This window comes from Ascaphus truei, chromosome 1 (genome assembly GCF_040206685.1).
Source record: "Ascaphus truei isolate aAscTru1 chromosome 1, aAscTru1.hap1, whole genome shotgun sequence".
Lineage (NCBI taxonomy): Eukaryota > Metazoa > Chordata > Amphibia > Anura > Ascaphidae > Ascaphus > Ascaphus truei.
Genome location: NC_134483.1, coordinates 457746905 through 457760409, shown reverse-complemented (window position 1 = coordinate 457760409; position 13505 = coordinate 457746905). Strand labels below are relative to the sequence as shown.

Sequence of the window (13505 nt, the reverse complement as noted above, 5' to 3'; positions counted from 1 at the left end):
CTTAATATAAGTTTAACTTTAATAGCAGAAACATACAGAACGCTGAGTAATGAAATGCCAGCTCCTTCCTTCCCCTCCCCCCCTAAAAAAGCTGTGTGTGTGTGTGTGTGTGTGTGTGTGTGTGTGTGTGTGTATATATATATATATATATATATATATATATATATACATATATATATGTATATGTGTATATATATATATATATATATATATATACCTATATATATATATACATATATATATACATATATATATACATATGATACGAACCAATCCAAAGACCAGTAAAGAGACAGCACACCGCACGGGGTTAATCCAAAAATCTATATTCACAACATGAAATACACGTAAGCCAACGTTTCGGTCCCACAGAGAGACCTTCCTCAGGGCCGTGCACGGCCCTGAGGAAGGTCTCTCTGTGGGACCGAAACGTTGGCTTACGTGTATTTCATGTTGTGAATATAGATTTTTGGATTAACCCCGTGCGGTGTGCTGTCTCTTTACTGGTCTTTGGATTGGTTCGTATCATACTTATTTTCTATGGGACTAGCATCTGCTATTATAACCTTTTCTACTGCAGTGTGCTGACTGACCTTCATGTGTATATATATACATATATATATACATATATACATACACACATACACACATACACACATATATATACATACACACATACACACATACATATATACATACATACATACACACATACACACACATACATACATATATACATACATTCCCCGTGCTACCCATTTGCATTTGCCCCAGATTGTGATTTGCTACGTAACACTCACTAGAATGCGAGTGTAACTGTTGGTGGTTAATTCGAACTAGAATCCACCGAAGTTTCCACAAGACTACTCTATGGTGTATTTTTCTTTCCATTTCATGATTGATGTCCCCCGCTCCCTCATCTCCCTGGAACGAGTGCATATTAGGAAAATTGGAGGAAAATAAAAAATGTCTTTGAAGGTTGAGTGGAGGATTCATTTTTTTTACACTTATTATTGGGTTGGTTTGTTTTTATAAATGTGTGCTAAAATAGTGAAAAAAGCGCTAATAACACTATACTGTACATGCATTGACAGACCACAATACAAAATAATAATAATAATATAATACAAAGTGAACAGTCCTGTGTAATGAGGTCCAATATTGCTGCCTGAAATGTCCTGCTGGCTGTCTGACAACCAGTTAGATTGACTAGAAAAATCAGACCTTTCTGGCGCTTGGATAGCAGAGAAGAAAAAGTTCTTCAAAGTTCTTTTTCCGATATGGGAACAGCTGAAATTCTTGTGGATCCGTTGTGTACGAGAAGACCTCAGAATATGGAAGTCAAAAGAAAAAACGTGCCACCATTGTGTGTTATCCTAATAATAGATTATATTAGGCGGTCTTTTTATTTATATCTCTCATAAGAGTATTACATTTGTATTTTTTTATACATTTACTATTTCTCGGTCGTCATCCCTGATCCTTAGTTTATTGTAGCCACATATCATTTACATCTGAAAGTACACAATATGGTGGCACGTTTTTTCTTCTGCGAAACGTACGTCAGGTGGGAGGCAGATGGGTACGCAGCAGTGAGGGGCTGAACACACCGGAGTGCTGGTAGGACTTACAAGTCGCCGTGATGAAGGTCTGACGCTTTTAACTTGCTACGAGCCTTCATCTCTGAATACTTATGCTATACTATTTATGCATTGCGCAAAGAGATATGTCTAACACCACTTTACGAGGGTGTTAGCAGTAATATGTTAGGCTGTCTATTTAGATACACTGTAGAATTAGGAGTGTTGTCTGACTGCTTCATTTGGCACTACATTTAGCTAGTATGTTTGCTGATTGACCAGCTCTTAGCTACTTGTATCAGTTACCATATCTACTTGCAATACCTCTGTTCCTGATTACATTTATATACTGTATTGTGTGATAGCTATTGATCTGCTCTTTACTGACTATATGATCTATGAGGCTATAATTTGATACGGATTCGATCCGTGCCTCTGAGCTACCTCAACACATTTTGTGGGCTCATTATAGTTGTTCTACATGTTTATTTTTTTTTAAAAAAAGCAGTATCTTGCTATTGAAGTTGTTATAAGGGGCTATAAATTGATACGGACTCTGATCCGTGCCCCTAGGCGTTATACACAATTTGTGTGCCTATATAGAATAGCGATCACATTTGGTAATCATAGATTTTTGGAGGAACAAATATATGCTTTACAATTATACATAACGTTCAGTCTGTTTGTTACCTGTTCACTATACACAGGTTTCTTTTAATTCTCACTATTAGTGCTGTGCCCAAGAGTTAGTAATAATTAACTGTGACCTATTCAGGTTTTATTCATCAGTAGGAGTATTTTTACTCAATACTTAGTTACACCTTGGGTTTCCGTTTTTTACATTTATGTACACAGTGTTTGTCTTTTTGTATGTGTTTGGTCACCATAGTGATTTATTCACTTTGATACGCATATATATATATTTTATTTTATCATTAAAATGTATCTTAAATATACAATCATATCATTCAACACATTGAGTGCTTGTAGAAGGTTGTGCTTTTTCTAGTTTTCACCATTACCCCCTACTCCCCTTTTGCACCTTTGTATTTCGTTGTATTCAATATTTTTTCATTAAGCTGAAGCGAGAGTTTTTCCTTTCCCTCCCTCCCCCCTCCTTTTTCCCCTTCTGGTTTGTTTTTATTGTTCACATCACATCCCCTCTTATATGGGATTAGATGTTGCATACTGTACCAGAGCACACCTTGGTTCCCAGTTTTTCACGCCCTGCGTATACACGGTTTAATTTATGATTATTGCTCACATTAATATTTTATGGTTCACTGTCAATACTTGTTTGAGAGCGCCACCCCAGACATTTGTTTCTGTATGAACCCTTGTCACATACACAAGTCATGTGCTCACAGGTGTGCCGTACATAACAAATGGTAATGCCAGAGCAAGATTAAGAAACTTCAGACCCATCTGAATGCCCTTTCCAAGACAGATTTCAAAACAATCTTCATGGTTGATGAAGTTGGCTTGAACTATTATTTATGCTTCAATCGGGTTTACTTGGTCCAAAATCTATAGGTACTTTCCAAATAATTAATTAATATTAACAATAATAATAATATGTTCTTGTATAGCGCTAATAGTTTTTCGTAGCGCTTTACAGAGACATTTTGCCGGCACAGGTCCATGGCCCATGGAGCTTACAATCTATTTTTTTGTGCCTGAGGCACAGGGAGATAAAGTGACTTGCCCAAGGTCACAAGGAGCCGACACCGGGAATTGAACCAGGTTCCCCTGCTTCATACTCGGTGTCAGTCAGTGTCTTTACTCACTGAGCGCTGCCCCCATTGGATTTGCAGATTAGACCACTAGTGTTACATAGTTGGTGACAGAAATTCTATGGCCATGGACCTTCCAGCACCACAACAATACAATCCCTTGGAGCTGACCCTGGGAATGTAAGAAGTAGTCATCCTCTCCCATTCTGTTCACATCACCCTGAGATCAATAGACATAATCTGCTCTAGAAACAAGCAGAAAAATAACATCTACGATGCATCATAATGGCCACCCGCATTCCACGTACCTGTGACGTCTGGTGGACGACATCAGGCAATCTAGAGGTACAGCCTAGCTGCACCTACGCTGGTTTCACTACTGTTGCAAAAGCCTTTATTGAGTTCTTCAATACGCAGACCATACGCTTTATAACCCCATCTTTTCTTGGCTGGACCAATGTATCCAAGAACAGAGCTTCATTCATTGAGTCAACGTAAACAACATACTGAAAAAAAACAATGAGGTAATTCTCTACAATAAATGGTTCGTTAAAAAATGTGTAATTCATTAAGTATCTTGTAATTCTGGTGTCAGGGAGCAACCGTTAGCCTTAAAATATCACAAGGTTAACAACAAGCTAAATCCTTTTTTATTTTTTTTATTTTTTTGTGTGTGAAGTAAGAATAATTAAATTCCTAATAATAAGAAGATTAACTCAAGTATTACTGTTCTTTGTGTGGTGTAGTAAAGCTGCATTAAAAAAAAGGTAAATTCTTGATACGCAACTGCTACATATTTTATATCTATGTTGCTGTATTTCATTGATGTAACCGAATTGGTGTTCTTTGTTTTCAGTATTTACCGATTTTCACATATACATTCCCAGGTTTTCAGAAATTCATTTTTTTCTGATTTATACCAGTTGACTGATCCACTCAATATTTTTTCCGGGTACTTATTTGTGTTAAACACTGATGCATGATGCGATTTTTTTGTGACCTGCAGCTCTGAGACTGAAGCAGTCCCTGTAAAATACAGAAAAGCCAAAACAATGGATGTCAGCAAATAGAGCAACGTAATATCGCTCTATGACTGGCTCATGTCACAATCTTGTTGTTGCAGTACAAATAGGTATAGAATCACTTACTTTATTTACATGTTGTTGTGTGTTTTTTGTTTAAATTTAATTCCATCCAGGTTTTAAAGCGGCAAAACTAGAGGGAATCTTATGTATTGTTACAGTTTGCAGCTCAAACTGCTGGGAATATTGGCAACAAATCATCCCAAACAGGAAAGTGTTGCAAAGATCTTGCACTGTGTTGCAAAGATCTTGCACTGCTGGGGACGTGGGCTAAAGCCTGCTATAGAAATAAAAGGATGCTTTTAATGCCATTTTTAATGAGCTTTAGAGTTGAATAATACAACAAAATGCAGTAAGTATCATCTAATACAGCGGTGCGCAAACTGGGGGTCGCGCCCCCTTGGGGGGGCGCAAGATTATGTAGGGGGGGCGCGGGCTGAGTGCGGGGAAACCTGGGGGCGGGCATAGCTGTGCACGGGCGGCCAGAAGCTCCGTACACAGGCTGCTTCCCTGCTGTCTGTGTCAGAGGGGGCGGGGCCAGAAGCTCCGTGCAGATTCTGCTGCTGCTGCTGCTTCTATGCTGTGTCTGCCTGCAGAGGGGGCGGGGCCTTGCTGCAGGGCCCTCCTGCACACAGACAAGCCCTCCTCCTCCTGTCTGTTACCCGCCCGTTTTCTGCAGCACATGGGGGGACCGGAGCAGGTTTAGTTACTCCCTCCCCCAGGTTGTGTGTGTGTGTGTGTGTGTGTGTGTGTGTGTATATGTATGTGTGTATGTATATGTATTTATGTGTGTGTATATGTATGTGTATGTATGTGTGTGTGTGTATGTATGTGTGTGTGTGTGTGTGTGTGTGTGTGTGTGTGTGTGTGTGTATGTATGTGTGTGTGTATATGTATATGTATTTATGTGTGTGTGTGTGTATGTGTGTGTGTGTGTGTGTGTGTATGTATGTGTGTATGTGTGTGTGTGTGTGTGTGTGTATGTATGTGTGTATGTATGTATATGTGTATATGTGTGTGTGTATGTATATGTGTATATATATATATATACAGTGTTCGACAAACCTATACATTTGCTCGCCCCGGGCGAGTGGATTTAACCCCCGGGCGAGTAAATATTGGCCCAAGCAGCATACGTTTGGTACTAGGTGGCGAGTAGATTTTTTTGTGTGGCGAGTAGATTTTTTGGTGATTTGTCAACCACTGTATATATATATATATATGTATATATGTGTATATGTGTGTTTGTGTGTGTGTATATATATATGTATATATATGACTGCAGTGTGTATTGTGTCTGTGTGTTGGTGGTGATTGAATGCAGCGGTGCACAATCTGAGGGGGTCGCCCCGGCGCAAGATTATTTAGGCGGGGCGCGTGCGGCAAAACCTGGCTGCGCAGGCGAAAAAGATGTGCGCGCGCGGCCGAACAGAATAGTGCAGGTGGCGGTCACATAATTCGGAGGTACGGGGGAGGAGCACGCGCGAGCCCTGTGATGTCAAACGCCCCTCCCTCCGGTGTCTGCCCTACAATAACGCTGTGTTGCTGCTCTCCTCCGCTGGCAACCTGCTTCGCTGCGATCCTCTGCAAGTGAAAGGGTAGGCTGCCACTTTATCACTCATACTATGAATGTACAGAATTAAGGTAAAAAAAGTGTAAACACTTCCCCACTCGTGCTTGCAAAATTATGCAGGACACCCTGTGCTCATGCTTGGAGAGTTGGTGATGTCACCGCTCTCAGCGGCAGTGTGGACGCAGTCTAATTTTGCAAGAGCGAGCTGTTGAAGTATGTAAGTATTTAAGCTGCGCTTATAGTGCCGGCGACGCGACGTCATCCGAAAAATGCATTGTCGCTGCCGCGTGTGCTTATAGTAAGCGTGACGTGGCGATGCGATTTTTTGAAGCCGGCAATATTTGATTTTTCAGGGGCTGTCGCCTCATGTGACAGCCCCTGAACCAATCAATGGCCAGGTCGCCCGCACCGCCGCCGCAAAGCGAAATACAACTTTTGTTAGCGTCGCCGTCGCGGGCACTATACGCGCGGCCTTAGACATATTTGTATTTACATTGTATACCGTTTAATAAAGGTTTTTTTTTAATGTGATTTTGATCAGACAGGGGGACCGAGAAATTTCATGGATTAAAAGGAGGGCTCGGCCTAAAAAGTTTGCTCACTCCTGATCTAATACTACAGGACTGATTTATAAAAATCAAAAACATAACATAAAAATTAAGATTTCACATGTTTTTGCTGCTATGTGTAAAATAAACACCCCCAAATTTCCAGAACTTTCTTTTTACAAATAAAAACTGTACACTAGATAAGCATGGTAGAAAGGGGGAGTGATAGACAGCACTCTGACACAATGACTCAGCAAGGTTGCAGGGTGCACGGAACAGGAAGGGACCCTAATTCCATTCAGAAGTACTAACAAACCAAAAGATAGTACCAGCACTCTCTGTCTCACAGCTACAGATATAGGCGAATACCAGTGTAGGGAATATGAATAATTTAAAAACACTAATAATGAACTGAAAATATAGCAACAATAGCCAATACGCCAATGCAAGAATAAATATCACCACAGAGCAATAATAAAAGGGGGTGCTCTATGGTGATATTTATTGTTGCATTGGCGTATTGGCTATTGTTGCTATATTTTCAGTTTATTATTGGTGTTATTAAATTATTCATATTCCCTATACTGGTATTCGCTTATATCTGTAGCTGAGACAGAGAGTTCTGATACTATCTTTTGGTTTACTAGATAAGCATGGGACGCTATGAGGCCCAGATTCATTGAAGTCTAATTTGACTTGAACCAAAGTTAACGTTGCATTAATAGTAGCGCTGTGCTGTGCTCACGAAGGACCGTAGCGTAAAAGCAATGTATTCTCCCATAAAGAGAATAGATTTAGCTAAAACAGACGTTGGTGATAACGAGATGGAAATGTATCCCCTATTCCCGGAGTGGCCAACTTCAGTCCTCAAGGGCCACCAACAAGTCAGTTTTACGGGTGTCCCTGCTTCAGCCCTAGTGGCTGTCGTTGATTGAGCCACCTGTGTTGAAGCAAGGATATTCTGAAAACCTTGACCTGTTGGTGGCCCTTGAGGACTGGAGTTGGCCACCCATGCCCTATTCAGTAAACTGTGCTACGATGAACACAGACGTAACATAGATAAACCTGGTGTTGCTCGCATCCAGACCCTGAAAAAGAGCTTTAGCCATGTCCTGGATCGGTGTACCAGCAGCGTTAGCTGTGATTTAACCAACATAGTGTTATAGCTGTCATTATTTACCCCTCGCCTCTCTCTCCACTCCAACAAAAGCTCAATTTCAGGGACTGCATAGGAGTCACGCCAAGCCTTGCATAATGGCACATTATGTACGTTAACGCACCAATGAAGTGATGTTAAGTCTGTGCTTGTGAGTTCAATTATGGCTGTTGTTTTTGCATATAATTAGCTTGGTGAATACAATGGTAACTCGGGGATTATAACAGCGTTCGCTCCTGTCTCGGATAATGTCACGTTCTGTTCCCTGAAATACCAGACTTTAGTGACCTTCTCGCTCCCTTCTCCACTCCCGCCCCTCCCTCCCCCCTCAACGTATTGTTGGGTAGAATTTAATTCAAGAATACACACTTATATTTTGTAGATTAGGCTTGTTATGTTTGCTTTTTCTTAACAAATTGTGATGCCTTTTCTACGATTTTACGGCCTCACAGTTGTCTTCTTCAGATGTACACTTTAGTCGTACTGTGAATAATGATTGTGAAAAATTCTTACGATGGTCCAATGTAAATTACCACAACCTGCAACTAATCTCCACTTTCACTAGTCCCATACCACTTCTATTCCTGCCTTCTGGGGAACAATAATATTGTTCCTTCTCTAAATGGCAACTTTATTTCTTGGGCAATGGGTCCATTCACTGAGACACTTTGTAGATCCCACGTGTAGTTAAGGCCTTGACAAGACAAGTCTGACATCTTTCAAGTGCTAAATGAGTTGTTGGAATGGGGGATATATGATGCTTGTGGCCACAGAGGGTCTACAGAAAAACTAAATTGCAAACATTTCAATTCTTTCCATACCCATTAAATCATTTACACATTTTCCAATGTAAATGTCCCTGCTTACCATCTCCCACCCTGTTTTTATTACCCATGACATAGCTTTTGTTGAGGTCTTTGCGTGCAGTGCCTTTTACTGTATTTTGTTTTGGGTTGTGCACTATTCCTCTGGGATCATTTTGATTATGATCTCTCATTCCCAAAAGGACTATATAATTGAGTTGGGTCTATATCACGGAGCTGCCGCCCTAACTATCCAAACATTTCCCTATAGATCTATTGCTTGAGATGTGACTTGAAAGTGGAGAGGAAAGGGAAGCTGGACTTTAGCGGTGGAAAAAGTGTTCCAGGTTTATAGGGGCTCATGTTAAAATGGATAAGTAGTGTTAGCATGTCATTACCCATAATACTTGGCTGCAGTGGAATTATTGTATGCCAAGAGATAATGGGGAAAGGCAGTTTGTGGACATGTCTGAGCAGTGGCATAACTACCTCCTGGGATGCCCAGGCAAATCCCAGCGGCCCCATCTCGGGGGTGGGGGCGCGAAAGGAGTCGGGACTCTCCCAGACTTGTGATGAAGCTCCCCCCCTCCCAAGCTCTTCCCCACAGCCATGAAACTGATTGCCGGGGGAGAGTGCTGGGCCTCTGTAACAGAGCAGCCCTCCTCCATCGATGTTGCAGCGTCATGTGACGCTACATTGTCACGGTGACGCAGCCTCAACATGGTGATGCATTGCCGTGACGTTGCCCGGGGGCCCTTTTGGAGTAGTTACGCCACTGTGTCCGAGACGTGAATGTGCTCTCAAGTTTTATTTTCTATTTGCTGTTCTGTTTATCAAAGTCCCCCGGCTGTAATATGGAGAAAAACTTCAGATTTATCCATTTGTGGTGTGTGGTTTCCTGGCATGGTCTTTTCCTTTTGTTTTTGGGACCCCATATTTGCATACATTGGTTCTAATTCATTGAAAGTGGGTGACTCCGTATTCTCTACTGCACAACCCTAGCCATAAGCAAACTTCCACTATGTAGCAGGATACAGCCCGTCAATGCAGTGGTGGGGAGCTTTTTAGTCTCTGCACCGTCGCACGTTCATCTTGACTGACGAGCACACAGAAGGAATGTGGGCAAGTTTCATAATCTTGGAAATCTTACTGTTACTTTTCTTTGGGGAAAAAGAAATTGAAGCAATTTACATTTTTGTTTTGCACATTTCACATTAAAACATGCAAATTAAAAAGTACTTCTTTCTGCATGAGTATATGGTACCTAGGATTGATCGTCAAAAATATGTGTACTTTAAGGTCAGTGCAGTGGGCACATGTCTTTTTTGTTGGGTTTTTTTTGTGTGTTTTTTTTTTTTTTTTTTTCAAAAGTCGACAGTTGACCCAAATATATTGGCACATTTTTTAATGCTGTGTGTGTGTGTGTGTGTGTGTGTGTGTGTGTGTATATAACCATTAGGATTTGGAACCTACATTTAAACAACCTGTTAAAATCAAGTCCATCTATTCTTTGTACTCTGCATAGTGTTTTTGCACCAGAATTTTTCTAAAGCATAATATAAACATTGACACTGATATAGAGGGGGACACGTGTGAAGGACATTGTTATAATTGTACTGTTGGAAAAACGGGTGTGCAACAAATGAAAGCACTATTTATTTCTATGCTGCTGCAGTTGTGGTACTTCTGTGTGGGGGATACAGCACTTTAGTTTGAACTGTAAGGGTCACAGAGGAGAAGGCAATGATATGGAGTGTGACTTCTACATTTGTGAATTAATAAGTGGCCATGGAGTGTATACCTAACTAGCACAAGCAGTGACTTAGCTGTGCATAGATTTGGGAGGCAAGGCAGTGGTTTTAATCTTGACTCCATCTTCGCTATGAAAATAATAAAGCAATGCGTGACCTGCAATCTTTACAAGTACAGGCTTGCAATATGGACATAAAGAGTTCATTCAGGCATTGTGTGGCTGTCTCGTCACATATATGCTTAGGCGTGTGGAAATTGTGTGAATTCTTCTGCACTGTTGATCCTCAGTTCAGGTAACCCAGGCTTGTGAAGCTGATGTCTGTGATATTCCTGCTTCCCCAAAGTCTCAGGTTCACATCCTGATTAGGATAACTCTGGCTTTAACTCCTAAAATGAAAACAAATTATAATTTGGCTGTAGACTTATACTGGTAAATGTTGTCTGCAATGCACTTTGCGGTTTTTCCAATGTAAAATTCTGTTTTGGTACTAAATTAATATGGTTCAATTGCAATACCATAACAAAACACTAAACTCACGAGGGAATTACTATATTAAAAAACAAACTCAATATACACTTTTGTGTTCAAATAGATGACAAACTGCAGTGCCCATGTGTAATGGTACAGTACCACTGACCTGTCCATCAGCAGGGCGGCGGCGACGCATGGCGGGTCCTGTTTGCGGAGTGAGGGGCCAGCGTTGTTGCCAGAGGGTGGGCTCGTTTTGTAGAGCAGGGTAAGGGAGGGGGGAGTGGTCTGTTTCCGAGAGGTTGGGCCCAGCCAGTCGAACCAGACATTAGACATGAATGCTGGGATTGGCTGGCCGGGTGCCCGGGAAGCTTATCCTGGCTCTCTCCTACATTCGGCGGCCCTGCACATCCTATAAAGGGGTGTATTTCATTCTGTCCCGCCCCACTTTAATAATGTTTGTTCTTTTTACTACCGTCCAACTAAATCTTCCAGGTCTGGGGTGACATAATCCTTCATGACCATCTGTATTAAATGTAGAAACCGCTTCCTTGCCTTTAACGCGGATGCATGCAGTGAGTCCAAGTAAACTTTTTGTGTTGGCGCATTCAGTTTCCCTTCTTGTAAATAAATATCTCTGCTTCCTTAATGTCTCAGGTTCATCTCCCATTAAGGTCAATTCTGCCTTGAACTCATAAGATGACAACTAGTTACAATTGAATAATACAACTATCTGTAAACTTTACCTATAATTCATTTTGTAAACTACAAAGCGTTTTGAGTGCACTGTTACACATAGGCTGTACTTTGCAGCTTTAATAAGTGGATGGGGATGAAGAATGGAGATCTGTTTGTAGGATGCTTGCATGTCGGGGATTATGTCTTCCTTACAGTGGATCAGGGTTTAAGCCACTTTTGAGTATGATGCAAACCTGATGCCGAGAAGAATGGGGGAAGGAACCTGAGGAGCTGCTTCCCCTTGAGCAGCTTTGGAAGTGCTGAGCCTGACATAACGGTGTCACTCAATGCAACTTTATTCTTTTTCCCTGCTTTTCCACAGTGGCCACGTGACTCAAGTCAGCACCGTCCCTGCTAGTAGAGAGTAAGTCACTAAGCTGTATCTATGTGTGTGTGTGATTTGTTCATGTACGTACGTGTGACCTGAGGTAAACCCAGGGAAAGGAGAGACTGTGAAACTAGCAGGAATGACAATTGCAGATGTACAGTACAGCTCTGGCAGTGTCTAATAGAGAGGTGATAAATATACCTTTTTAAGTTGAGGTGCAGGCAATAGATCTATAAATCCTTCAACTTTTTTTTGCTACCGCAGTTGTACATTTCCCTTATTTGTCAGAATGTTATTGTTTTAATTAACTTTTTTCTCTTCTTAAAAGTGATGTATTTATATATTAAACGTATGATTCCAGGAGAAAATCCTTCTTTCTTCCGGTTTCTACCACCAGACCGTGGACAGAATCTATTATTATTTATTTATTTTTATTTTTTAAAGATACTTGACAAATTAGAATTGTGCTCCTATAATATTATAATATTACTAATGCCAGTGGGCCCTTGGTAAAAACACACATGGCCGGATTGCTATGTAGTTCTTCATATTTTATTCATTACCTTGAAATATTATTCTTGACGAATGTTGCCTTAATTAGAGCCACGCGTAGCCTCTGGCAGGAAGCATAGGATGTTTAAGAACAATGCCACTTTTCAGTAGGCCATTTTCCTTCTCTCGTTTATTTTTTAACACGCGTGACTTTTATGCATGGTTTTCCTCCGAGACATTTGAAATACTAGATGGGCTTAATTTACAAAGCATTGTGTCGGTTTTTGAATATGTGTATCTTTTGTAAGATATTTAAAAAAAATTTAAACACCTCTGCTCTGGTCCACAGACTTCTGGAGAGGACCATCAGAACGGCTGTGGAGCAACATCTTTTCGACGTACTTGGCCCTGGGAGCCAAAGTTCTGAGGATTCCGAGTCCGGGACATCCTCGCCCTCCACAAGTGTGTCCGCCAGGCAGAGGAGGAGGCATCTAAAGGAACAGGATGAAACCCGGAAAAAACCCAGAGACATGTAAGGAAAAGCTAAAGGCTTACGTGTACCTCGTGCATGTATATGCTTACAACCGTGCCGTCCGAAGCCTAACCGCAAAAAGCACAGTTGCTGACATCACAGGCGTATACGTTAAATTCTGCTTACAAACTAGTTAGAGGCTGGAAATTAATACGGAAAAAGAATGGCTCAGTGCTTCCAACGTTACCTTGATCGGGCTATGTATGTTTAAATGGGACACAAAGCGCACTCCCATTTAACAAGATATTAAAGAGATGCAACATGGACAACCCTCTTTAACACTTTAAACAAAATGTCCCATAATGTAGGACCTTAGTTGTGTACTGTTTTTCATTAAGGTTTGGTTTAGTGTAGGGCCTTGTATCTAACTCTTGACCAGCTTTGGAATTGCGGAGCCTGACATAACGTAGTGTCACTCGATGCATAACTGAATAAACAATGGTGCAGACATTGTAATGTTAAAGTGGTTAGAATTTGGTTACTTAGCATTTTTGTGAAAATATACAATGGTCTTATTTAAAGAGAAAAACATAGTTTACATAAACATTTTTCAAGGACACAAAACCATTGGAGGTTTTCTTAACTCACTCCCCCCCCCCCCCCGCTCTCTTATGCACCTTCAAAGACTTGGGTAACATTCAGGCCTTCCTCACAACCCCTACAAGAGATATTCCAGGACATGCATTAATGAGTAGGGCTATATGTAAGCCTTTCATCTC

At 41.0% G+C, this 13505-nt stretch overlaps 1 protein-coding gene across 11 annotated transcripts in view; it reads left to right on the top strand.

Annotated features, from left to right (window-relative positions):
- The window catches only part of FAM13A (family with sequence similarity 13 member A), a 229449-nt gene that overhangs the window by 166507 nt on the left and 49437 nt on the right, over positions 1–13505 (top strand). For all 11 annotated transcript variants that reach the window (XM_075565797.1, XM_075565806.1, XM_075565762.1 and 8 more), the window contains 2 exons: positions 11757–11798; positions 12604–12786. In XM_075565797.1, coding sequence (XP_075421912.1) covers positions 11757–11798; positions 12604–12786 — 225 coding nt within the window. The remainder of the gene's footprint in view (positions 1–11756; positions 11799–12603; positions 12787–13505) is intronic.